Here is a 24,968-nt window from a genome sequence, read left to right on the forward strand (position 1 = left end):
TTCTGCCTTTTCTCTGTGTATTTGCAACTATAAGATTGACCACAGTTGGACAGACCATAATTCCATCCAGCTCAGCATCCCCTGTTTGGTACTTCCCAAATCATCGTTCCCATCCTCATTGCTGGGTACCAGGTGGGATCAGCACAGCAGCATCCAGCCTAGTGTCTCCCTGCTTATTAAAGAGGCTGAAAGGCTTATAAACAGTGAGCAAGGAAAGGCAGACATAGGCTAAAAATACAGGCTTCCCCAGGACCTGCCATGACTGCCTGACCCAAAGCCCAGGTTGGCAGCTGAGGGGCTCTGGGCCTCACCCATGGACCAGCACACACAGGACTGTCTGGCCACTGAGACATTTACTGCCTGGCCAGCCCAGAGCTTTGGAGGATAGGCACCAGGAGAAGCCAGTGGCCAGCATGGAAGGTCCTGGTGGAAGCCAGAGCTTGGGGTAGGTGGGACCCCAGGTGAGATGTGCAGCATCCCTACACAATACCCTGGCACCTGAGGTTTGCTCATGCCACACAGCTCAGCGAGCAGCAGAGAGCTGCAAGGGCTTGTGACAGTAATTCTGGCACTGAAACAACGTGGCTTAAAGAGACTTCTTTGAAATACAAGTAGAAACAGTACAGGCTGAAAAACAATGCAGTGATCAGCCTGTTTGGCCTCATCTAAGAAGCTACAACTGCCCTCTGTGTTCACAGACTCAGCCAAGTGCTTAAAATCCCTACAGCTCACAGAAATGTAGAGTAGCTGTGGCTTGGGCCAGTTCCATGAAGAGCTGTGCTGGCACGGCCAGGGAGGGAGGAGGAGGGAGCCTGAGCTGCTGCTGCCGCTTTGCTTGTTTTCAGAATAAAGAGAGACTCAGTCTTTGGAGATGCTAATTTATCCCTTTTCACAGTCAGTGAGTTTGCTTATGGCAATGAAAGGAAAACAAACAGTCAAACATCTTCAAGGTCTAGTGCATAATTGTAGGAACACAGCTGCAGTCTGCATCTTGACGGCTGTTCGCCATGCATGGGGACAGGTTATGGTTAGTATAGCAGACAGTCTGGGCTCACCGAGGTGGCCTTAACCCTCTCCAGCGCTTTTTTTTTCATTTCAAGTGCACCAATAAAATAATCATGAGGGTGGGATGTTTTCTGACACTGGGCATTGCTGAGTCAGGGGCATCATATCGTCACAGCGCAGCCGTGCCCACAATGGTTGGTCAGAGCCCTCACTGCCACCTCCTCCTTCTCCCGAGCCCATGAGCACTGACAGCAACAGAGCAGGTGGGAGTCTTGGCTGTGCACGCACATTTTTAGCAATAAACCCACGTGCACTTGCCAAGCGAGGCTGGAGACTCAGCAGCAGCTTGAGTCTCTGCTCCTGTCTCCCCTTGAACGTGGGCTTGGGCAGCAGTGAAGTGATGGCCACAGCAAACCAGGGCTGGGGACCCCAGAGGTGACGAGGGTTGTACAGCACCTGCTTAGCAGGAAGGAATCATTTGGGGGGGACAGGAGAATTGATAAAGGTCTAACTACAAATTTAAAAGCCAAATGTTCAAGGTGGCTTATTGGGAAATTCAGTAGGGGCAGGTAAAGACTGTACTTTGTTCACAGCAAAGGGCCTATCGCAAATCTTCGCCTGAGCTGGATCGTCTGGCAAGGATGTAAAACTGCAATGCAGCCCCTGGCAGAACTGCCCTGCCTGGTAGGAGGAGAAGGAAAGAGCCACAGGGGTCTTCTCCATTAGCACATCAAAAGTATCAGGTGTGATGAGGAGTGCTTAAGGATGTGGTGGTGTCCCTGAAGAGTCAACACCACCGCGGGATCACAGGGTTTGGCAGGACAAGATGAGAAGCGACAGATGGAACCAGTTACAAAGATGTTACTGGTGTTTGGGGAGAAGCTCAAATAATGCAGGTCACTGCATCCTCTGTTTTTTTAACACCATAATATCTTTCATACAGTGGCAAATCAATTTCTTCTCATGTGGCATTAATAGCTCCTCAGTTTAAAGTCTAAATAAAGCCTAGGCTCCTGCTTCTGATGTGCTGCTTTGTAAACTCTAAAGGAGAAAATAGGAATCAACACCTACTGCTCGCTCTTAGACAGGTTATTCCATCCTGTTGGTTGTTAAGGAAGATGCTATCCCTCCATGGGATTCAATGATCAGGAACTGGAATAAAACTGGGACGTAAGCCAGACTAGAACTGTAGAATAATGAATAATTCTGCATGAAACACAAAGAGAGAGATTTTTTAGCATATGAAAGACTCCAGGAAAATGTACACAGCCAGACTGTTAATGTCTGCAATGTTCCCGGCTCAGAATTGATTCCCAGGACTTGACTGAACGAAACAAGAACAGAAGAGTGAGGAACCAAGACTGGGCTACAAGAGGAGCAATAAACCTGCCTTGGAAGAGACCCAGAGCAGAGTAACTATTTTTCAGGATCTGGGAGTGTAAAACCGAGTTCAGAGACCCCAAAGACACCACAAAATAAGACACAGATGCTGATCTTTTCTGTTTCACTTGTGGAACAGAGATCATATCCTCACCATAGTGTTTCAGGCTTTCCCACCAGTACAGCTCCATTAACCACAAATGGAAGAAGAGCAAAGCCACAGAAACCTGGATGCAATAACCTCAGTTACCACCATTTTTCTGGTTTTCCCTCCATCCTCTTTTTTCTGGTTCCCTAATGCTCACTTATTCTGGGTCATCTTCCCAGCCGTAGGGCACGCAGGGCATTTTATCTGCAGCTGGCTGGTAGGATGATCTATGTAATCCCCATTTCCCCAGCTGTTTTCTGGGCTGTTTTCCACCATATAGGCTCATTCTCCAGTGAGCTAATCCACGTACCATGTACCACCTCTATCAAGAAACTGGACCCGAGGAAATCCACTTGCGTAGAGACAGATAGGCAGAAAGATGTATGGGATGTAAAATTCATATACAGTGCTAAGGCAAATCCCCCTATAAGAGCTCCACCTGCCTTGATAGCCCCTGTGGGCAGTGATGTCCATTTTCTCCCATTCAGGATGTATTTTTCATTTCCAGCCCTTTAAATCTGGTCAATACAAGCAGTTGAGCTCCGGAAAAAGCTTTTTCAAACCAGCTTGTTAGTAGTGTTGCTGCTTAGTCCTCTGTACTTATTGTATCTTATCCCTGAGACCGACTAAATACCTTAAAACAATGCTTGTAGCAGGAAAATCTGTCCCTGGAATGTCCTCAGCCTCTGCCAGAATCCAGCTGCACCAGGTGGGCCAAAGTCTGCAGCAGGGATAAAAATCCAAATTTATTGCAATTTAAGGACTGGAGGATAGAAGCTTTAAAAAAGTTAAGGATATGATGTCATGCTTCACACTGTGTGGGAAAGAAAGTCTCTCTGCCACAGATTACTTAAGGATAGTAATAAGAATAAGCAAATCAGGGCAAAGGATTTTAATAATGACTGAACAGAAGGGGAGGTAAACAGGCATTAGTCTGCAAAGGTGAAGACACGACAGGAACTTGTGGGATTTCACAAGGACATATTAAATTTATGCACTGAGGTTAATCCAGGTTTATCCAGAAAACAGGTTTAAATCCAGAAAAGCTAATATCCAAACTTCTATTTGTAGTGATTAAAGCTTTGAGAACAAAGTCCCTGCTAAGGAAAGATCTGAAAGAGAATTTTGTAAAGTGCATTGCTAGCAAATGGCACTGTTTTTCTTTACAGTTAACATTAAAAATTATAGATCGGGACAGAAAAGTACAAAGTGTGCTAAAGAACACCACAAGAGGGAAAGCAACAGGTTGCGTTCAGCATAGAGCATGGGATATTAATATTCACAAATGGCTGGGTTTTGTAGCCACTGATAGAAAAGGGAACCGCAATTTGGGCTGGGCAGGGTCTCCCGAGCCTTCCTGCACCTCCGCCTTTAGGGCTGCTGTGTGTTTCCAACCACTGAAATCTTATCCTTGCTGATTAATAGAATGCAATGTTCATTACTGGATGAGGAGACTCTCAGTGCCTAAAATCTTTCAGTAGAAATGCTCCTTGGCTTCAAGGGCCTGGGTTACACACACTTGCACATGTGTTCTGTGATACAGGATGGACTAAATATCCGTGATTTCAAGTACATAAAACCACCCATGGGACAAAGTTTAGGAACATAAATAGACAAGTTGTTTGTGCAGGTTGTCTGTCCCTTAATCAATAGCCCTTCTGGGACCCAATTTTGTTAAAAAGTCTGACCCTTCATGTTTCATCTGAAATCATCAGACAAAAGCAAATGTCACTTGAAATTCTACCAAACAGATTAAATCCCAAGGCAGGTAGCGAGGTGATGTTAGTAACTTCCAAAAAGAGTTGATAAAGAAAAATAAAGGAGCTTTGTCTCAAACCGCCTGCACTTGCCGGATTTGAGCAGAGCAGCAAATTCACAACTGGGAATTTGGTTGCACTGATTTAAATCGGGAAGGAAACAGAGTTACCCACAAAATGCACGACGTCCCATGTTGAACTCTTACCTTCCCCAGTTTGTCAGCGTTTCATGGGAACAATTTTAGGTTCTGCTGTGCAGGCACCCCTTTTACCTCCTTATCTTTCCTGCTTTGCACCTGCCACAGGTACTGGGTTTTATAGGAAAAAACAGATCAAAATCTCTTTTACCTGTATAAATGGGACCGTCTACATCTCCCCAACAGATTGGCAGTGTGTCGATCCTGATGGCTGCATCTCTTCCAAACGCCGTGTTCCAAATGTGCTGTGTATTTCAGCTCCTCTGCTCTCTTCTTTTTCTTCTGGCTGGAGCTTTGTCTGTGGCAACACTTCACCTCAGCTAGAAAGATTTCTATTTTATATGTCAGGGCAACTCTGGAAAGCTCCAAAGTGAACAGAAATGTTATTTCTATCAGTGTGCTATTTCTATGCATTTTCCTACATTTTCCAAAGGGAATGTATGTCATGCTGAAAACATTAATTCTTGGGAGTTTCTGGAAAATGAATATATATTAAGCCAAAGACTACTTTAAGTATTTACAGGATGCAGTAATAAGTGCCATACAATAATGGCTCCCATGCAATTCTGATATGTTTAAGTGTTCCTCTAGCAAAAGTTGTTAATTCTACAGTATTTTTCCATAATGACAAGAAGAAATAGTATCTGTATTCTGTGCCTGAGCAACCTAATTTCCTGAACTTCTCTCTCTTTGGTATTTATATGACAACCTTGTTCCTAAATGTGGATGTATTTAGGTTTCCAAAGGTTGGCTACAGCCACATGAATACCCAGATATCAGCCTGCACGTAGTTGCAGAAACTGCACATCCAAACTAAGTGCACAGGAATATGCACCAAGCTCCGTTATTTTTGCCTCTTAGCATCTTTGGAAAAAATCTGTGCTAATACTTTTCTGCTTCATTCCAGTTTTGCAAAAATCAAAATATTTTGTTGTTCCAGGTTTTAATCAGTTCAGAAAGAAATGTTCGTGAAGCAAGGTTGGTTTACAAGGAGTATGACTGAACATTGCCTAAAGTAGCAATTGTAAAGCGGCTACATTTGTGCATTTTTATCAGTATCTGTATGGTTTGTTGTGGATACGTGTTAGACTATGGCTCAAGGAAAAGGGTGTAACATGACAATTTCCTCCAATATAGATTAAAGTCATACTCATTCAATATTCTGCTTGATAAAATGTAAAGTAGCTACTCAGACTGCAGGAGGGAGAGATGGAAAAGGCCAGTGGGTTAATCTCCAGTTCTCGATACACGGCTGGGCTCAGTCTGATCTAAGGCTTTGCGCGACAGATACGAAGCCCCAGAGAATGAGGCCAAATGGAGGAGTTTGTCACATCACGGTGGGGTTTGTCACATCACGGGAAGGCTGTCACGCTGTCTGCAGTGCTTGTGTACATAACACCCCTGCAAAGAAGCCATCAGCGTTTTGCCAAAAGCAGAAACAGTCAAAACGGTGCTAGACATTGTTACCTTTTCAATCAACCGAAAACACAGTTTTGCTCCAGTGGATTTGCATCTTTGGGCATGAAGTGCTGTTTTTTCTCTGTGCTGGGGACCCAGAATAACAAGTGACAAAAAGAAACCACAAGCAGATAAATGGGCAAATAATATCTGTTATTTCTGAGCATTTCAATACACTATTTCTTTTTCTTACAAGTCCATCAGCCTGCACCCCTGACTGTGTCTTTGTCTTGCTGCAGGACATACAATCCAGTTTGAACACTGCAGTTGTCCAAGGCTGAAAACCAGACAGATGACTCATTTGAATGCAGGCTGCTTTGCTGGCTTTAGTGTTCGGTTTACTTGTCCATATAGAAATGATGGGACATTAAAAAAAGCACAAACAACACATTTACTGTTCAGGTTACTGCTTCTCTTGGAGTGTGTGAAGTTTTCATCCAGAGATTTCCAGGCAAAGCAACATCTTCAGCTGCCTCTGCAGCAGCCATCGCATCAGGGGATGAAATCTGTGTGTGGAAAGGAGATGAGGGCACTGAGAAAATGAATAAATCAGTGTCAAGCACTGAGAAAGAGCAGTATAACATTAATTCTTTTCCCTTGTAAATCTTCTGTTCGGTGACAGTGATTTTCTTAATTTCCCAGGACTTAGCACAATTGAGCCTCCATGAAATGTATGTGTAGGGACTGAGATACTATTCCTCTCTGCCCACCATGGAAACATTGCCAGGGACATTAAGAACTGAAAAATACCCCCATGATCATTCTGGTTGCTCGATTACTGCTGCAGTTTGGTGTTAATCTATGAAGGATCGCTGAGGAGCAGTCAATTGAACTGGCTTATAGCCATATGAATTGCACGTGAATCACCTTAATTGCTCTGCAAAGGAGGCTCTGGCAGGACTGGCAGTGCCTGAAGGATGAACAGAGGTCTCTTCCAGCTGAAGAGAAGTAACCAGAAGTAAACTGTCCTAAAATCATAAGTTTTGCACTGAGAAAGTCAGGACTCACCTCTTCTATCTGCCCCGTAACATCCAGAGATATCACAACCCCCTGGATATCCAGGTTGCCCAGGCTGCCCTCTGAGACCTGGAAAACCTTGAGGACCAGCGTTCCCAGGATAACCCTTTGGACCTGGCTTCCCCAGCACAACTTCTCCTGGTGGGCCTGAAGAAGGAGAAGCACAGTAAGTCATAGCACTTGGCTGCTCCAGTGTAATACAGCTTCTGTATTTCCTCCTACGTGCTGGTTAATTTTCTGAGTATTGTTTCCTCAGTTTAGTGGAAGAATTAGACCGGACAGTCAGAAAAAAATCTTCTGAATCTCAGTAACTAGAGGTGTTATTCTTGACTTTAAGGGTACCCACCTTGGCTAAAAATGGAGCCTGGTTATACGAATGCAAAGTCCACCTGTGTGTCAATGCAAAATCACCTTAACGCCAGGATCCATCTCATTGTTTTTTGTGTCTTGACATCTCCACTATAAAAGTTTAAATACAGCTGAATATGTTTAACTGCATTCCCTTGATAGTTTGTTACATCAATGGCAAAACTCCCACTAATTTCAAGTGACTGGATCAGGATGGAGAAATACACCAAATCCTAACAGATTCCTCTAAAACCCTTGTGTTTCACCAGCTGAATTTTCAAAGAGTTTCTATCCCCTGAGCATCCAGGTTTGCATGCAAAAAGGCAGCAAAACTAAAACTGCTTGGATGTGCCTCAAGTCCTCAGGACACATCACTACCTGGGAATGGGTACCAGAGGGAGGAGATGACCAGGAGCAATCTCTTGGGGTGGAACCATCAGGGATGCTGCTGACCCTGCTGCGGTGGGAAGGTCAGGCTGTCCCACCACAGTGGTCCTAAGGCTGAACGAGTCTTTGAATCTGGGAGCTGGTGAGCTGGTGACCCACTGGGTCAATACAAAGAGGTGGTATTCACTCTACCTGTTCTGCCTCTGGGTCCTGGGGTCCCTTCCTCGCTGTCTCCAGGCATCCCTTTTTCTCCTTTGGGCCCTGGGACACCTAATCATAGACAAGAGGTAAGTGTCACTTCACTGCATTCTGTGGTTCACCCCCAATTAAGGCTCCCTTCAGACTCTTTAGATGTTGGAGTCACAGCCTTTGGCAACACAGAGAAATCATCCATTTCTTCAAATTCTATCTGGGGACCCACTCTCTTTTTTCAAGTGGCCAGTTGCCCATGACTGACAGGGCTCCAACCAGCACTGATTTGCAAATGGAGATTTTTCACAGAGAAATTCATAGTGCTAGAATTAGTGCACCGGCCTGAGCATGAGGTCCACTCCCACGCTCTCCCCATGGATCAGACAAACCACAAAGCTGAACCATCTCTTCCACCAGTTGCTGCTAAGTCAGAAGTGATATTTTCACATGAAATTGCTCATGAAACCACTACATCTTAGTGAAAAAGGTGCATTTTGACAAAATAGCATTTTTCATATTTTTAAGATGAAAATACTTTGATTAGCAGTGTCCTTAAGGCAGTTTTTTCCAGTGAGATCCATCTTCTCTCATCTCCTTGCTCAACAGGCTGGAAACACCTGCACCTTGTTACTCTCCTTTTCTCTTAAATGACATTTTTACAAGCTCTGCATATAGCAGCTAAAACAGAATAATGCCAGAGCAGGCAGTTATCAGAAGTCTCTAGTTACTTAGAGGCATGAGGGCACCACTGAAACCAATGATTTTCATTTAATTTGAAAATTACTTGAGCCACTGACAAATGTTATCTGCGAATCCAAACAAAACATCTTCCAACTATTCACTCATTCACGTGCAATAGTGGGTGCCACTTTCTGAGATTATATTAATCTGTTTCTTTAATCATGTGTGACGCTTTTGTTGTTGGAACTACTGCTCCAGAAACCTACTTCCACTCTCAATATTACTTCAGTAGCCTCATGCCTTCCTTCAGTGTTTTCCAAGACTTGTCATTTCTACCCAGAGTTCATCCTTTCCACCGCCATGTGTTCAGCCCAATGACTGTTTCTTTTGCCTTTCTGTGGGAAAAGCCTCCTGTCCTCTAAAATCAAACTCTCCATCCCCCAAAATCTACAAGCTGGCCTTCCTTCCAAAGCAGAGCTTGCCAAAAGAGTGCGCAGGATCTTTTTCCTTATTGTTTGAGCTATCTGACTTGTGTTACCCTTCCTAGGAGAGAGAAATCTAAAAGAAAAATAGCAATCAAATGAGATAATATCACAGGTTATCTTTACAGCATTGTATGAAGCACTAAAATGTTTAATTATCAAAGTTATAATAAAAAATGCTTATGAATGCTTCTGTCCATACCTCTTTCTCCAGGATACCCATCTTTGCCTGGCTGCCCAGGGACACCGTTTTCTCCTCTTTCTCCGTTGTTCCCAGGGGGACCTGGAGGACCTGGTGGTCCTGGTTCTCCTGGTTTTAACCTTTCATCCCAAACAGGAACTGGCTTCCTTGCGTGTTCATGAATGAACGAGTCAAATTTCAACACATGAGCTGAGAGGGGAAGACATAAAATGAATGTTTCCTTGGCTGGGAAATTCAGAAAAGAGGCAAATCAGAGGATGTTGTCTAAAACGATTCCTAAAAGTATCAGCTAGTGCTAAAGAGCAGTCGCTCCAAACTGAGAAAGCCCAAAGCTGAAGATGATGATGGGCAGTTGAGTCATGACTTTGCTGCCTGACCTTGGGCAAACTGCTGCTCCTCGTCATGCACCACAGCACAGGAGCTTTACCAGAAATGCCTTGTGCCTCAAGAGAGATCAGCACAAATCACCGAAAGAATAATTTATTTCTAATGAGTTCCAAGTTTTTCTATTTGAGAAATACAAGAGTCTTAGGAAAACCCTCTGGCACTTTGCAAAGAAATCTTTCACAAATATTCTGTGCAAATGCCGCCCAGTATAGCCACAGGGAACCTGCGATGGGACGTTTGCTACGCATGGTGCTCAGCAGGAGCTCCATGGGTCACCACATCCTCCTGTTGTCACCCCTCTGGTTTTGTTCATGAGAGACATCAACACACAGGGGAGCTGGGCTGGTTATACTCACTCTGGATCATTCGCTCACAAGCCTGGGTAACAAGCTGGTAAATCGTGGCCAAGGACTGTGGTTCCCCCTAAAGTGATTATTTTTCAATTAAAAAGAAATAAAATAAATGTTAATATCTTTTAAAATTATCAATATCATAATGCACAATAGCTTTCTGCCCACTCTTTTTGTCCCCTTGAGTTTCAAAGATGTTAATTACCATGAAATTCAGCTTTATTTATTTATCACAAAGCTCTGAAGCCATAACATTGAAATTGGGAAGCATCAATAATTGCTTGTCTCTTGCACATCAAAAGCCCAGACTGAATCTCAATAATTACCAAAGCTACCAAAAGAAGGTGAGTAAATTTCACTCTCAAATTCTATCAAGAGAGATGCTACGTCTATAAGTCAATGTTCTGTGATATGTAAAACATTTAACATGATCAGATATTACAATTTCCTATCTTTGTCTAAATCTTTCATGAATATTGATTCTTACCGTTAGTGTGTTCTGATTAAATTGTATCTGAGGGGTTCTTTAGAAAGTTTTAGTAAGTAGGGAAAAGTGATAAAAATGCAAAAAGCTGTTTATAAATAAACACTGACTCTATATGTGAAAATTCATAACAGACTCTATACTTTTGAAAAGATTCATAAAATACACGTCTGGCTGGATTATCCAGACTTAAATGATAGTTTGGCACAACTCCCAAGGGAGGTGAAAAGGAATGTTCACTGCAAGAAAAAACAAACAAAAAAGTGTGGAAAAGGAAAATCTGGTGGGAATGGAAGGAGAGTAGTGTTAAAAATTCTAATACTGAAGCATTGAGACAAATGCAGCCCATCAAAAGCAGCTCACTCCTCTCTGAAGCCTAATTCACGTAAGTCGGTCTTGGCAAAGAAACTCAGACTTCTAGAGAGACACGGGATTTCTTTTTAACCAAAAGTCAGGGTGGAAAGAACTTCCTCTCACAATAAAATAACCTTGAAAGGGTCTCCTGATCTCCTGACCATGCTGGGCCACGCCAGAGGGTTATTACAAATGAGTGTCCTCTTATGTAATACATTAAAAAAAGAGCAACTCAGTCAAGTGTTTTCGGTTTTTCCTTCTCAGCAAAGAATGAATTTGCAGTTGGCATTTCTTCTTCATTAATCTACTACTAAAAGTTCCTGATTGCTGCAGGATTAGTAATATCCAACCAGCACTTTCAATGCCGGTGGAAAGGTAACAAGCTGAAGGTACATGAAGTTATTCAGCACAGCCTGCAGAGCACTTTACTGGTGTTGCCCAGCACCACAAAAACTCACTTTCTCTCCTCTTTCTCCTTTTGGACCCGGCAGCCCCTACAAGGAAAGAAAAGGAAAAATTAATGTCTAAGGAAAGGAAGAGCAGAAGAAAACAAGAAAATCAATGGGGATGTGGAACATGGTGGAACATACACGGAGCATGAAGTTTGTTTCGCACACTCTCATCATTTCCATGACCTCACGGCAGGGACTAGAAGAACTTCAAGCTCATAGGAATATTTTGGTTTGTTTCTTAACAAAAAGAATAGTAAAGCAGCAGCTGGAGCAGTGGCACAAAGCACCATCAACAGGGCTGCAGAAATTCCTCAGGCACAATCTTAGAACAGATCTCCCAACGCAGCAGGTGGTTTCTAATATCTGAGAAGTAGAAATAACTGTGAGATCTGGACCTGCGGCTGCTCCTCCAAGCCCAGTGCTGGCTGCTCCAGCTCAGGACTGACTCTCTTGCTTTATTCTAGAATCTGACACCAGAAATTTCTCTGGATGTTGGGTTTTGTGTAGCCTGTAAATCTACAGAGAGCAAAGGGAGGTGGGATTTGTTAAATGCTTTATCAACAGTTATGTAGCCTGGGATTTACATATCCAGACATCTCCTCAAGAAGGAGGAGTGCAAATTAAAACTGTTCTTTAGACTCTGAGGGAGAGCTGCTGTGGGAACAGTTGGCTTCCACTCATTTATTTCATGTCTTTGCCTTCTTTGAGACCCCAAAGCAGGAACTTACTGTTGGCCCAACGTCACCCGGAGGTCCCTTCTCTCCACTGCTGCCTCGGGAGCCTGTCACCCCTTGGAAACCCTGCAGACATCAATTACAACACAGATGAAATTCCAGTTCCTTCTCAACTTTGTTCTTTTTCTGTTGGAGGCTCACATCTCCCTGCAGCTCCAGGGGCACCAGCACTCTAAGTTTAGAGGGCTCCAGCAAGGACACTGGAGCCTGAAAACGGATGTCAGAACCTCATCCAGCCATGAGTCCAATGCTAAGAGTGTATCACATCTGAGTCATCTTCACATCATTTCCCATTACTGTCTCAATTACAGTCAAGCCAGCAAAGCTCAGATTTGCCAACAAACCACAGTGTGTTTTTTACTCTACAGGCTTTAGATTCTTCATTATATATTCAGAATTAGACATAGCCTAGAGCATAACCCTTTCTTCAGCTTGCTAATACCATGTTGTTGGGGTTTGGTTATTTTATTTCATTTTTTCCCCTTAAGATCTGTGTTTGCCTCCAATACTTTACAACAGTGAGCGCAGCTTAGAGAGTATGAAGTGGCTTCTTTGGTCATCTCCTCTTTGTGACATTTCTCTGCCCTTTGGTGCCACAAAGGGAAGAAAGAAAAAAGCCGAAAACGACCAGTAGAAATACTTTCTTTTCTAATTTTCCAGCTATTACATTTAATCATGATAGATTTTAACAGCTCTTCTGATCAGTGGAAAATGAAAGAAATTTTCAAGGTGGCATTAGAATGGCTTTCAGAGCCTGCTCTGAAGGCTACAGCACCTTCTTTGCATTTAGAAAGCTGAGGTTCAAGCCTGTGGGGTCTGCATCTTCTCAGGATGAGCAAGTCCAAATTCCAAGCCGAGTTCAACCTTAGCTCCCATAAATACCTGATTTCACCACAACTACTGTGGAGTCTAATGCAAAACCAGCACTGAGCAAACTCCATTTTACCCTATTCAGGACTGCCATATTCCTTATAGTTCAGCAGTGAGAATCAGTAAATATCAGGCCCACCACACATCATCTAAAACCAAATTTTGTTCTGTAAATCAACAGATCTTAAAGTTCTGTTATCCTGGGCACAACAAAGTGCAAATACACTTATCTGCATGTGATCCTGGCAGCAGTTGTTGGAGATGGTCTTGGGGGAAACCTCTCACACCTGCCTGCATCCTCCAGCTCCTTCTGATTTCAGTCTAACAAGCCCATTTACCTCAATAGAAAATCAAGCATCTCCTCACTGGGTCAAAACTTCCCTAGGACTTGTCAGAAGAAGCCAAGGTTTTCTTCTTGCACTGACAGTGGCAGAGAATGTGGACATCTGCCCAATGTGCCAGGTACCCACCCATGATAACCCAAGAAGGGGTTTTGCCCTGACACCTCTGGGTGATGACTGGTCAGGAGAAACCACAAGCCCCTGCTGAGGAAGAGATGTGGATGTCATCACTCATGGTGAGCACTCACCCTTGGCCCAGGAGGTCCTGGGGGCCCAGCAGTGCCTTCGAGTCCCCTCACCCCCTGCAAAGCCAAATCCAGACATTCATTAAAAAGAAGATTCAAAGAGATCTAGTACACACTGAGGTGGTTTTGCCATGTGTCTGCCAATTAGGCAATAAGGAGGGGCACCTGCTCAAATTTGGACAAACCTGAGATGACATTTTCCCCCAGTCCCTCCAGATTAGGAGAGCTGGATGTTTTGGGTCTCTACTGGTACACTCACAGCAGAATTTTAGGCATCCATGCATGAAAACTCAGAGTTGAGGAACTTTACCTTTGCACCTTGAAGACCATCCCTGCCGGGAGCTCCCTGCACACCAGGAATGCCCTGTAAAACAGAATTGCTGCGTAAAGTTGGCATCTAATTATCATTGCCCTAATTCATATTGTAACGTGGGACATAAGAAAAAAAAATGGAAGAAGAAACAGTGTTATCCATTAAACAGAGCCATCACTGTTACCTCACCTTTAACTCTGTTATACCTAGCTTCCAAATAGGTCTATATTTCTTGCACCAACTGGCTCAGTTTCCCTTTGGAAAGTCATGACATTCCAAAACAAAAAATAGTTTCCTAGTAGATAACAGCAACTCTATGGCTTTTTAATCTTGCTTAAAATAATTACTGAGAAAAAAATCGGGCAAATATTCGAGACCTTTAAAAGGAATGGTCTACCATTACCTGCAGGCCTGGACTTCCAGTGTCTCCTTTTTCTCCTTTCATTCCTGGTGGTCCCTTGGATTAAAAAAGAAGCACACGTAGTTAGGCACGCTGCAGCATCCTTCAAGGCAAAGAGCATCCTGCTGCTCCACGTCTGTGTCCCAGGTTGCTCCTGTTCTTTGCTGTGCTACAGGGAACTTCGCAGCCACAGCACAAGCACGGGCTTTGTGCCACCCCAGACACACACACAGCAGCCTCCACCTCAACTTCTTGCCAAACAACAATGATTGTTGCAAAGAAAAATGCCTGAATACTCCACTGGGCTGTTTTCATTAAAGGCACATTAGGGAGAGTTTGGACAAAAAACCTTTTGCCAGAAGAAGTAAGTGCAGGGCCTCGTCAGCATGAAAAAATGATCATTATCTGTCTCTAGTGCAGCTGCCCAGCTGTTAGCAAGGATGATGTAAATACATAGATCACATTTTGGGGGCTTTATTGAGACACCCATTTCTGAGACATGTTCTAACTGCAAAGACGGAGTGATAAAAAGGGCAGTGGAAGAGATCACATACCACAGGACCCTGAATAGTGATTCCTTGGGAACCTGGAGAGCCTTGTTGACCGCTAGGACCCTCTGGCCCTACTTGTCCAGGTGGGCCTGGTTCACCCTGAAGCCGAAGACAAGAAATTAAACATCAGGAAAGAAAGTAAATAGTGTATTTTCTCCACATAGGCTGCACTGCACGACCTGGGTCAGCATGAACCATCTACAGGATCCAAGACGAAGTCAGGACAGTGAGGGGATCTCTAGTAACCTCAGCTGCCTTTGGCCTTCAAGTCTAAGGTTTTGGTGCATCTTTCATGGGCAGAAGCAGCAAAGCTTGCAGATGGTGCTCGGCAAAGCACGGTTCACCTTCCTGAGCAGCAGTTCATTCCTGTTAACCAAGGTGGCCAGAGAGCAAGGGGAAATGTTCCTTAACCATGGCTGAGATATGCACCCATTCTCATGCCTTCCCCAGAATCTTTCCCCTGTAACCACACTGCTTTCCCAGATGTTACCCCAAAAAAGGAGCAATGGTCTGATCTGGCTCTGCCCTATGTCAATCAGTGGAGCAGGGGACACTTGGACAGGGCTCGCTCTGGTCCCCAGGGTTTGGGGATTCAGACCCAGCTGTTCCCTGTGCTCACCTCATGGATTTTCTGAAGGCTTAGTGTTTTTTCTATCCCACAGCAGAACCAATATCTGTCCAGTTTGGATGCTTGGCAGCCAGAACAAGTCTAGCACAAAGACTGACCATTTGTCATCAAGGCTGTTTTCAGAGAACATTGCTGACCATGTACATTGCATTTGTTCAGCACAATCAGGTCCATCATCCCAATTTCCAAAGCCCCACTGAGCATTTAATTAGTAATAAGTGCTCCCATCCTCCTCAAGGCATCAGTTCTTAAGATCTGTTTGGTGCAATGAGATGGTCCCTGGCTTAAGAAGTCCAGCTCAGACCAGGACTGAACACATCCAGCTGCACTAGCAGAGGATTCTGCACTCCAGCATCATCCTCCGACACATCCTGAAGCAAACAAAACCAGCAGGACTCACCTTGGGCCCTGGCTCTCCCTGCTCGCCTTGCGGTCCTCTCCTCCCAGGGCTGCCCTGCCAGCGGGACACAAAGCTGCCATTAGGAATACCATCATTTTCACTGCAGAGCAACCAGGTGCTCGGGGCACAGAAGTTGGTGCACTTTGTGCACAGAGTGAAAGATGTTTCCTGCCCTAGAATGCTCATAGCAAATGGACACAGGAAGAAAATTAATCAAATTGTCCAGCAAATGTGGACAAGAGGAGAGAGAGGAGAGAGAGGAGAGAGAGGAGAGAGAGGAGAGAGAGGAGAGAGAGGAGAGAGAGGAGAGAGAGGAGAGAGAGGAGAGAGAGGAGAGAGAGGAGAGAGAGGAGAGAGAGGAGAGAGAGGAGAGCCCCTCGTGACAGGTGGTGGGGACACTGCTCTCACCACCAGCAGGGATGGAGGAAGGTTCAACCTCCTCTCTCTGGCATTCCCAGCAAATCTGTGCTGAGATAACGAGTTGAAAAGAAGTCACATATGGACATGGGAATGCACTGAAGATTAAAAAAAAAAAAAAAATAAGGAGGAGGTCATGTCTACAACCCTTTGGGTCTATGTTGGTTTTTATAATCTCATCCCAAGAGAACAGACACATGCTGAGATTGGGGACAATGATCAGCTCTGGGGACACCTGGCTTAGCTCTGCAGCTGTGTAACTGCTGGACAGAGAAAAGAAACCAATCTTCTGGCATGAACCAGTATCGTCTGAACTTTTGACATCTTAATCTGAAAGTTTCTATTTTGCAACCTAAAAAAAAAAAAAAAAAATAAAGGATTTGTTTAAGCAGCACAGGCAGGGATCTTCGGGAAAGGTGCTTTCAGAAACACCCAGAAGCTCATTTCAGAAATCAGTTGGACCTGGTCAAAAACATTAGGAACAGCGATAAAAACAAGATGGGACATAGTCCTGCTAACTGGAGTTTTAAAATTAGCAATGAGTGCTCTTGTAACAGCAGCAAATTACCAAGGGTTTAGTGGTGTGAGAATAAGGTTGTGTGTCAAAACCGTATTTTCTCTAATGCTTAGAAGAGTCCTGCTCTTTAAAGTGGTGTACTGCAGAGATGTTTAAACCACAGGGCCATGCAAGCTGGTAATTATGCACTTAGGATATTGAAGCAAAATGTGATAGTCAAGTGTGCTGTGTAATTAAACTTCCACTGGAATGAGCATGTAATTACTCTGCAATGAGATGCTGTTCCTTGCAAAGTGTGGAACTGAATTCACAGTTAAATCACAGTAATGTGAGGGGTGATCTGAGACCTTTCCACTTGAGAAAGGAGGCAAATGGCTTCTTAATGGTTATTTTTTAGGAGAAAAGCACCTGTAGTGGTTGAAATGGGGCACTCTGGACAGGTTGTCATGTTTCAGCTGCTTTCTGCAAATAAAAGTTTTCCCCCAGACTTCCAAAATGCAAACTTTTTTGATAACTGTTTCCTAGTGTTTAACTGGAATATTTCCTCCTGCAATTTAAGCCCATGGTGACTGTCCTGCATTCATAATGGATAGAGCAAAAGACTGTTATCACTGTTATCATTTCCCCCCTCCCCCTATTTTCTTCAGGGTTTTCTTGCAAGTCACATTCACTGCAGAGAGCTTTGGAGACACTATTGCAACATCTCCCATTTCTCTTTATACTGCCCACCCACACAGACACTTAGAAGGCTCCTACTTAACAGAGAAACCATTTTTTTTTGTGTTTTTTTTTTTTTTTTTTCATTTGCAAAGAGCTTCAGAGCCTCCAATCCATGGAATCTCAGTAGGCACCAAGGATGACCCGTCCTCCTCTCCTAAGAGGATTAATGTGGCACCAGGACCTGCTCAGCCTGTTCCCAGTTGCAGCTGTTCCATTGCCAACTCCCCATCTCCCCATTTCATCAGTATCTGAAACACCGAGGGCACTTCTCAGCCCTGCCCAGGAGGACATCAAAGCTACCTGAGACAGGAGGAGAGGAAATGGCCTCAAGTTGCGCCAGGGGAGGTTGCGGTTGGATCTTGGGAACAATTTCTTCCCCAAAGGGCTGTCGGGCATTGGAACAGGCTGCCCAGGGCAGTGGGGGAGTCACCATCCCTGGAGGGGTTGAACAGATGCAGAGATGAGGTCCTCAGGGACAGGGAGGACTTGGTAGTGTTAGGTTAATGGTTGGGCTCAATGATCTTAAGGGTCTTTTCTAATCTAAACGATTCCATGATTCTAAAACCTCTTGGAGGCCAAGGAGCATTCTCCTCATGCCTGACATGCCTGAAGAACACGAAGCAATATCAGTAAATCAATACACGGCATGGAAGGGTGAACTTACAGGGGGGCCTGGAGGTCCCGGCAAGCCTGGGCGGCCAGAAGTACAGGAGCAGGCAGGAGCTAAGGTCGGACAGGTCTCCTCATCCCTCTGAAACGAAAGCAAGCCAAAGTGGCATGAGCAGCTGTGTAGCAAGAGCGGGATGGATCACAGGTAACATTCTCAGTGTTTCAGTTGAAGACACACAGAAATTTTCTCTACCCAACCAAGAGATTTTTGTGAACAATAGAGTGCTTTATTTTTCTGTCAAATAACAAGTTTAGACCAAAATAAAAAAAAAAAAAAAAGAACCAGTCCTGCCTGAAATTTCTATGACATATGCTGGAATATAATTTACTTCTTGCTAAGTATTTATACACCCCACAAAGCAACTTTCTGTGTTGAGAGGAAAACTTGTAAGGGGAAGTAGGAGGACGTTGTGACTCAGGGCTGAGGTGGCAGCAAAGCCGTGGGACTGTCAGAGCTGCTGTCACAGGTCGGTGTGTGACAGGAGGGATACACACGGCCCCGGCATCTGCAGTTTTCTTTCCTTTTGAAGCAAACACAGTTTTATCCACTTCACAAAAAAACACACAGATGTTATTCCCAAGAGAAGAGGGGTGGAAAAACATGGTTTCCCTCTTGAGTCTATCAAAATCATTTGCAGTGTCACTTCAGTGCCATGGGCTTGTTCCATCGCCCCCAGCTTTCTGTCAATGAGCAGAGTGGTTCCTCTTGTCTTACCAGCGCAGGGAGATCACAGCATCTGTCATCCTCTGCCCCGACGCTGCTGCAGACGATCTGCAGGGACTGCAGCTGGAACTGCAGGAAAAAGAGGGTTTGACAAGAAAATAGCATTGGCACACACAGTCTATCACCAAATCTCATTATGTTCAACTGCTGAAAATAACCTTCAGTGATGATTTGACAGGACTCCTCCATGTGGTTCCAACTATAATTGTGAAAGTCATAACATGAAAAGTACCCCCAGGTCTCTGTGTCTTGCTGAGCTGGTCAACAAGCAGCTTCATCTCAGCAAAAGTGAGCTCTCCAATTTACTTACAGCCCTGCAACACCAGTAATTGGGCTTCAGCATCACCAAAATGTGAAAGCAAACTTTGCTTTGCTCCCGCTCAGGGGCACAGAGATCAGAGCGAAGGCGGCAGCAGCATTTCCCAGGACAGACGTGATCCCTCGCAAGAACCCCCGACCTGTCTCTCTCAACACATCCTCCACAACCGACACATCTTCCCATTTTAATTAACAAAGGAGCACACATTGCACAAAGCCAAACCAAAATAACGAGGCAGAGATTTTTTTTTTTCTTTCCTTGGCACCATTTCTCATTTGTTTTTTTTTTTTCTTCCACTCCGTGCATTTAACAACGAGCAAGCTGTGCAGCCCAGGGAGGGTGACATACAGCATACAGATACAGATGAGCCCTGTAGATCAAGTGGCATTTAGAGATAAATTAAATAATGTTCCACGATAACCGATAATGAGATACTCTGTCTTCTCAAGGGCAGCAGAGCCATGGAAAATGTGAAGCTTTGCTGAGCTCGAAAGGCAAGGGGAGCAGGGACGGCATGAAGCTGTTCATTAGTTTGTGAGATCTGTCTAGTGGAGCTGCTACAGGGAGAATGTGGTGGGGGATAAGGAGAGCACAGATTCCTGCCTCGTTGACCACACATTTGTGATTGAATTGCCACAGAATTTATTTAGGAAATAAGTACTGCTTGAATACTATAATCCCCTGGTTTCTTGTACAGCTGACCCCAGTATCTTACAGCCAATACTGATGTTCACTTTTTCCCTGGTGTATCCCAGACCTTTGCTTCTCTCTCTGCAGTTGGGGAGGCATATGGGACATTGTTTTTACTGCATTGCTTTGAGGCAAGGGAAGCTGTAAATCAACTGATGTGCTGCTTCCCCCTGTCTCACAGATCTAAAAGCAAAGCCAAAGAGTTAAAGCTTCGCTTAAGTTAGGAATGATTTTCTACACATATTTAACACTCATTTTGTGGAGTTAGCGTGGCAACTGACTGCTGGGTGATGGCATACATGGGTGTTTTTGCCCTTAGGATGGAGCACGGGGCTGTCACAAGGCATGACACCGAGTCCACACTTTCCCTTATTCTCTCCTTTTTCAGGCTCTGCAAATTATTTTCCTATAATTTGCATGGAGATACACAAACCCAAACACACTGGAGACTGAGGCACATCCAGCCCTGTTGCTTTCAGTCACCAGAATTTCCCATTGTCACTCTGTGGGGGTTGATGTACAAAACCTTTCCCTGCACAAGCAATTCCCAAACCTTCCCGTCTGCTCCAGCCTCTCAGTGCGGGATCTGCGCATCCCCAGGGGATGCAGGAGCTGAAGGCACCTCAGGGACAAACTCCTGTTGATCACAGACCTCGAACAGAGGTAGGAGGTGAGGGGGAGAAACCCTGCGCTGGGAAAGCTCATTAAAACCACAGCCACCAGTGGGATCAGGACACGGTTGTGCATCACAGCACTGCTGGGAGGCCTTCAGAGCTCAAATGATGCGAACTGGCGCTCCTCTCCATCTGCCCACCCCAGCCAGCTCCAAATCGAAGCCTCCCCAAGTCTCCAACAGCCCCCACCGGGCGACTCACCGCTGCAGACCCGCTCCTGGGTCCCCTGGTCCGCGTCACTTTTCCCAGCATGATGAAACCAGCTGTGGAGATGCTGCCGAGGCTGTGCAGAGGTTTCTCCGCTATTTTCTTACAGTCCAGGTAGAGCTTGACCTTGAAGTGGCTCACAGCCACGTGCACCTGGGCGGCAGGTGGAAAGAGGAGGGTTGGAGCCCCACGATGAGATGGGGGAACCATTTAAGACAATAATGCCTTCTGCCTAATTCCCAGGCTGCTGCTGTTACTACTGGTATGTTTTTAATGAGCAAATGAATCAAGGGGGCTCAGGAATAAGTTTCAGCATGCGCCGTGTCTGCTGCACAACATTGTACTTTTCCCTGATCTTCCCCTCACCTCTCCTTGGGAGAAGCCTTGCTGGAGTAGTAGTATTAAATAATTCAGTTTTCAGAACCAGCTGAATAATGAAATTGCCTACAGATACTGATATAAAGTCCTCATTGCTCATTTGGGTGGAATACGTTTGCTCTGAGGACATAAATGCCCAAAAAAACCCTGAGGATAAGGTGACTTTCTCATAAGGTTAGATTTTTTTTTCCTTCTTTCCAGTACTAAATAGTCACCAAAATCCCAAATTGAAAAAAAAAAATAATTGATTTTTCAATTTTTTCCTGGTTTAAGACCTAAAAACCCCTCAGTTTTGGAGTTTCTGGGGGGAAAGGGAAGCAATCAATACGTGAAAAATCATATATTGCACATGGGATCAACCTAAATTCTTTACAATTACAGACCTCAGCATATGAAATAGGTTTTCCAGTTCCCTAGGAATCTGGATGCAAAGCATTCGTATGATCGCTCCTCACTTTGAACAATACACATTGATGGCATAAAACTCCCAGACTGGAGTGAGATTGTGAGCCACATTTTTCCCTCTCTTGATAAGGACCTTGTGAAAGCTCCCATAGAAAATCTTCTTCACTTCCTGCTGGTCAAAGGAGACTTCCTGCAAATCAGCCTTGTAGTCGTGATTGAAATAGGTCAGGGATTTCTTACTGGCTACGGGGAAAATAGGACAAATAACAGCTTAGAATTAAAAGAGAAATGGATTTTATCCATATGATGAACAATAGTAAATAAATAAGCTTGAACATAGTAAAGCTTTATAGGTTATAATTAACTACTTCTAAACAGTGGGAAAAAAAGAATATGTAAAAATAAAGAATATGTTACAAGTAGAATAAAAATTAAAGTATGTATTTTAATTGCACTAGGAAGCATTTAAAATGCAAAGTTGGCAGCAGCAACAAAGCTTCCCAAAAATGCTGCTGTACAACAAGAACTTTAAATCATTCAAACTTTCCAAGTGAATAGCAAAATGAGTTCTTCTGCTCACAGGAATGGATGCAAATACCTGAATTTAATGTACTCAACAAGAAACCTTACGGTCAAGGTTAATGCCAAGGAGGGGCTGGAAATCCTCGTCTGTTATTTGCCAGACGGCGAAGGGCTCCTTGGGGGTGTCGGGCAGGAGGCGCAGGAGGATGCTGATGGTGTGCTCGGGGGGCACTGCGAAGAGATGGACATCGCTGGAACGAGACAAGCCAGAAAAACATCAGTGGTGTAAAGAAGTGAAAGCCAGCCAAAAACATCCTACAGACAGGGCTCATCCATCATGTTTCTTGAGCAGCGCGGCCTGGGAAAGCTTTGCCCAAGGGAGGTGAGCATAACCTGCCAGGACAGAGCCCAGTGCCTGTTTCGCGTATCCCCCTCAGGTTGTTGAAGCCTGTGCTGAGTGATGAGCCCTCAAGGACCTTCCCCTGGTGCCGTGGGGATGCTCAGGTGGAGCAGTCGGTGTTGGTCCATTGCTGCCAGAGCTGCCTCGGGGAATGCCAAGGCACAGCAAGTGCAGCCTTAATGCTTTTTAAACCAGAGCCCAGCAACAGCTCGCAAACTATCCCTGCCAGGCTACAAAACACTCCCCTAAACCTCCTTTTCAAGAAGCAGGAATGCACATCACATATCATGGGGTAAAATCCTAGAGCCTTTGCAGAAATCAGTGTAAGTGCCCTCCAGGGATAAGCAGAGCGCCCACAGAACCCCATTCTAGGTCCCTACATCCCAGCTGCAAAATTTGGGCTGAGTTCTGGACTCTGCCCATGCAGCGATGCCCATCAGCAGCTGCTGGCACAACCCGGCTCCCCCTGCAGCCGCTGCCAATGCCGGCAGAGCAAACCAGGCAAGAGCAGCAGCTGGGGGATGCAAGACAACGGGGAAGGTCGAATTGGTTATGCCTGAAATGCGGCTGTAATCTGAAACAGGACACATTTGCATGGGCATATACACAACTCATCAAGCATCTTTTCAGGACTGATTCATAAGTAATGCCAGGTTCTGCATTCTGTCTCTGTTTCTGAAAGAGTAATGTCCTTGAAAGATGTATGTACCAGCTGAACAAAAGGATTTGCCCATAATTTTCAGAGTATTTAAACCAAAGAGTTCTCTGAATCTCCCCCACTCTGTTTACATTAAGAAGATTTGCTGCTTTAACTAAGATTAAATTGAGCCAGTGCCTCAGTAATTAGGCTTCAAACAAAGTAGCACTGAATGTCAGGAATCAGATCATTCCTGATTTATAATCGTAAAAAATGATTGAGGTCATGGGAGCTGCCTGGCCCACTTGGGGCCCTGTGGAGAAGCCTCGTACGCAATGAAACAGGGTCAAGTCACAACCCAGAGTCACTGGTTATTCCCTCTCATCAATAAAGAGCAAGCTGCAGAAAGTAGCTGTGAGACAAATATTTTCTGAAGTGAAGATCTCCCTCTAAACCAGAGACGCAGGGAGAAGGGATTGAAGATGCAAATGTGACCTCAAGCTGCCATCACCGTGGTTGTGGACAAACTGCCTAAAGAATCGTCCAGTGTCCATACATGATCCTTATGTCCACCACAGCAGCTAACACTGCTGGAAAAAAGTGATTTTGGAGAAAGGAAAAACCTCACTATGAAAACATTTGGCTGCACAAAAAATAAAATAAGTAAATATCCCTATTGTGTCCCCTTAGCTTCTGCATGACATATTCCATACTGATCTTGAGAAATTCAGAGGTTAATTTCTTAATATAGTAAGGAAAAATACTCTGGCATTCTTTTCAGTCTACCTATGGTTTGATTTAGCTCATCATCATTGTAATTTAAGTTGGACGTTCCCAGAGGGGCTGCATCATTCATCCCATCCACAAGTCATCGACCTTCCCTTGCTGTGAGCGTAGCTGATGTGTGTGCATGGGACAGAGGATGACGCTGCCGCTCACAGCTCCGCTCCCACCTGGTCCTCAGGGTGAGCTGGGTGTCTCTGAACAGGGTGAAGGTCCGGGAACCACTGAACACAAACGGCTCCATAGCTACCCCTTTAATGGAGGCGTATTCCTTCTCTACCAAGCCAAAAGCTTCCATCATATCAAATCCTGGAATAGAAAAAGAAAAACAAATCAAGTGAAAAGAGTGAAAAAACAAACAAAAAAAAGTGATTGCAGAGCAGGTGTAATTAACCTCTAGCTAGCAAGGAGAAGGCAATAGGAGAAAACGCCACAGCAACACAGGCACCAGCAAGACTGTGCAAGCTCACTAGAAACTCAGAGTGTGTTGTACAAGTGGCAGCCAAGGAAAATAGTTTCTGCCTGTGCCTTCTGCACACACTTGCTATAATCTCCTCTTGGAGAAGAGTAGACTAAAGATGGAGACTTTCACAGTTGTGTGGTCAAATCTCCAGAATGAAGAACAGATGAGAAAGAAGTTACTCCAATGAGTTGTTCTTTTCAACGAGATGCAAAAACATTACCTTCAAAAGACATGTAATTGCTCCAGTAAGTCCAGTAATTGCTCGCAGGGAGACAGAACAATTTCTGCTCTCAAATGCCTTACATGTAAGAGTCAGAAAAATTAGGAAAGAACCTTAAAATATGAGCATTTCCATTTCTCTCTGTTTTCTTGAGACACCCAGGGGTGACCTGCCTGATATGGTGTGCAGAGATTCTCCCCTGACATTGCCTTCCCGGCTCGTGCAGCTTCATCTCACTCTCTCAGCTCATCATTAATGCTCCAAGTCATTTTCTCATTTCAGTTTTCTGTTCAGTAAGACAAGATCTTGCAGTTGGGATTCTTTTTCTTTTTTTCAGTTTATCTGAGTTTGCAGCAGGCTGGGATGAAGGAGATAGCTCGTTCTTTAGCAAATGGAAAGGCTACAACTTCATTAAATTGTGGTCCTTTCAGTCTGGGTTCCCTCACCCGTTCACCATTTA

At 44.6% G+C, this 24,968-nt stretch overlaps 1 protein-coding gene across 2 annotated transcripts in view; it reads right to left on the reverse strand.

Annotated features, from left to right (window-relative positions):
• Positions 1 to 6,077: 6,077 nt before the first annotated feature.
• Positions 6,078 to 24,968, reverse strand: part of COL20A1 (collagen type XX alpha 1 chain) — a 48,765-nt gene continuing 29,874 nt past the window's right edge. For both annotated transcript variants that reach the window (XM_071815703.1, XM_065849516.2), the window contains 18 exons: positions 23,996 to 24,134; positions 22,114 to 22,256; positions 21,617 to 21,726; positions 20,695 to 20,853; positions 18,802 to 18,879; positions 18,082 to 18,168; positions 15,764 to 15,817; positions 14,739 to 14,834; positions 14,188 to 14,241; positions 13,782 to 13,835; positions 13,475 to 13,528; positions 12,010 to 12,081; positions 11,288 to 11,323; positions 9,998 to 10,064; positions 9,255 to 9,443; positions 7,890 to 7,967; positions 6,954 to 7,109; positions 6,078 to 6,451 (listed from right to left, as the gene is read on the reverse strand). In XM_071815703.1, coding sequence (XP_071671804.1) covers positions 6,438 to 6,451; positions 6,954 to 7,109; positions 7,890 to 7,967; positions 9,255 to 9,443; positions 9,998 to 10,064; positions 11,288 to 11,323; positions 12,010 to 12,081; positions 13,475 to 13,528; positions 13,782 to 13,835; positions 14,188 to 14,241; positions 14,739 to 14,834; positions 15,764 to 15,817; positions 18,082 to 18,168; positions 18,802 to 18,879; positions 20,695 to 20,853; positions 21,617 to 21,726; positions 22,114 to 22,256; positions 23,996 to 24,134 — 1,640 coding nt within the window. In that variant the 3' untranslated portion in view covers positions 6,078 to 6,437. The remainder of the gene's footprint in view (positions 6,452 to 6,953; positions 7,110 to 7,889; positions 7,968 to 9,254; positions 9,444 to 9,997; positions 10,065 to 11,287; positions 11,324 to 12,009; positions 12,082 to 13,474; positions 13,529 to 13,781; positions 13,836 to 14,187; positions 14,242 to 14,738; positions 14,835 to 15,763; positions 15,818 to 18,081; positions 18,169 to 18,801; positions 18,880 to 20,694; positions 20,854 to 21,616; positions 21,727 to 22,113; positions 22,257 to 23,995; positions 24,135 to 24,968) is intronic.

Source organism: Patagioenas fasciata, chromosome 16 (assembly GCF_037038585.1).
Source record: "Patagioenas fasciata isolate bPatFas1 chromosome 16, bPatFas1.hap1, whole genome shotgun sequence".
Taxonomy (NCBI): domain Eukaryota; kingdom Metazoa; phylum Chordata; class Aves; order Columbiformes; family Columbidae; genus Patagioenas; species Patagioenas fasciata.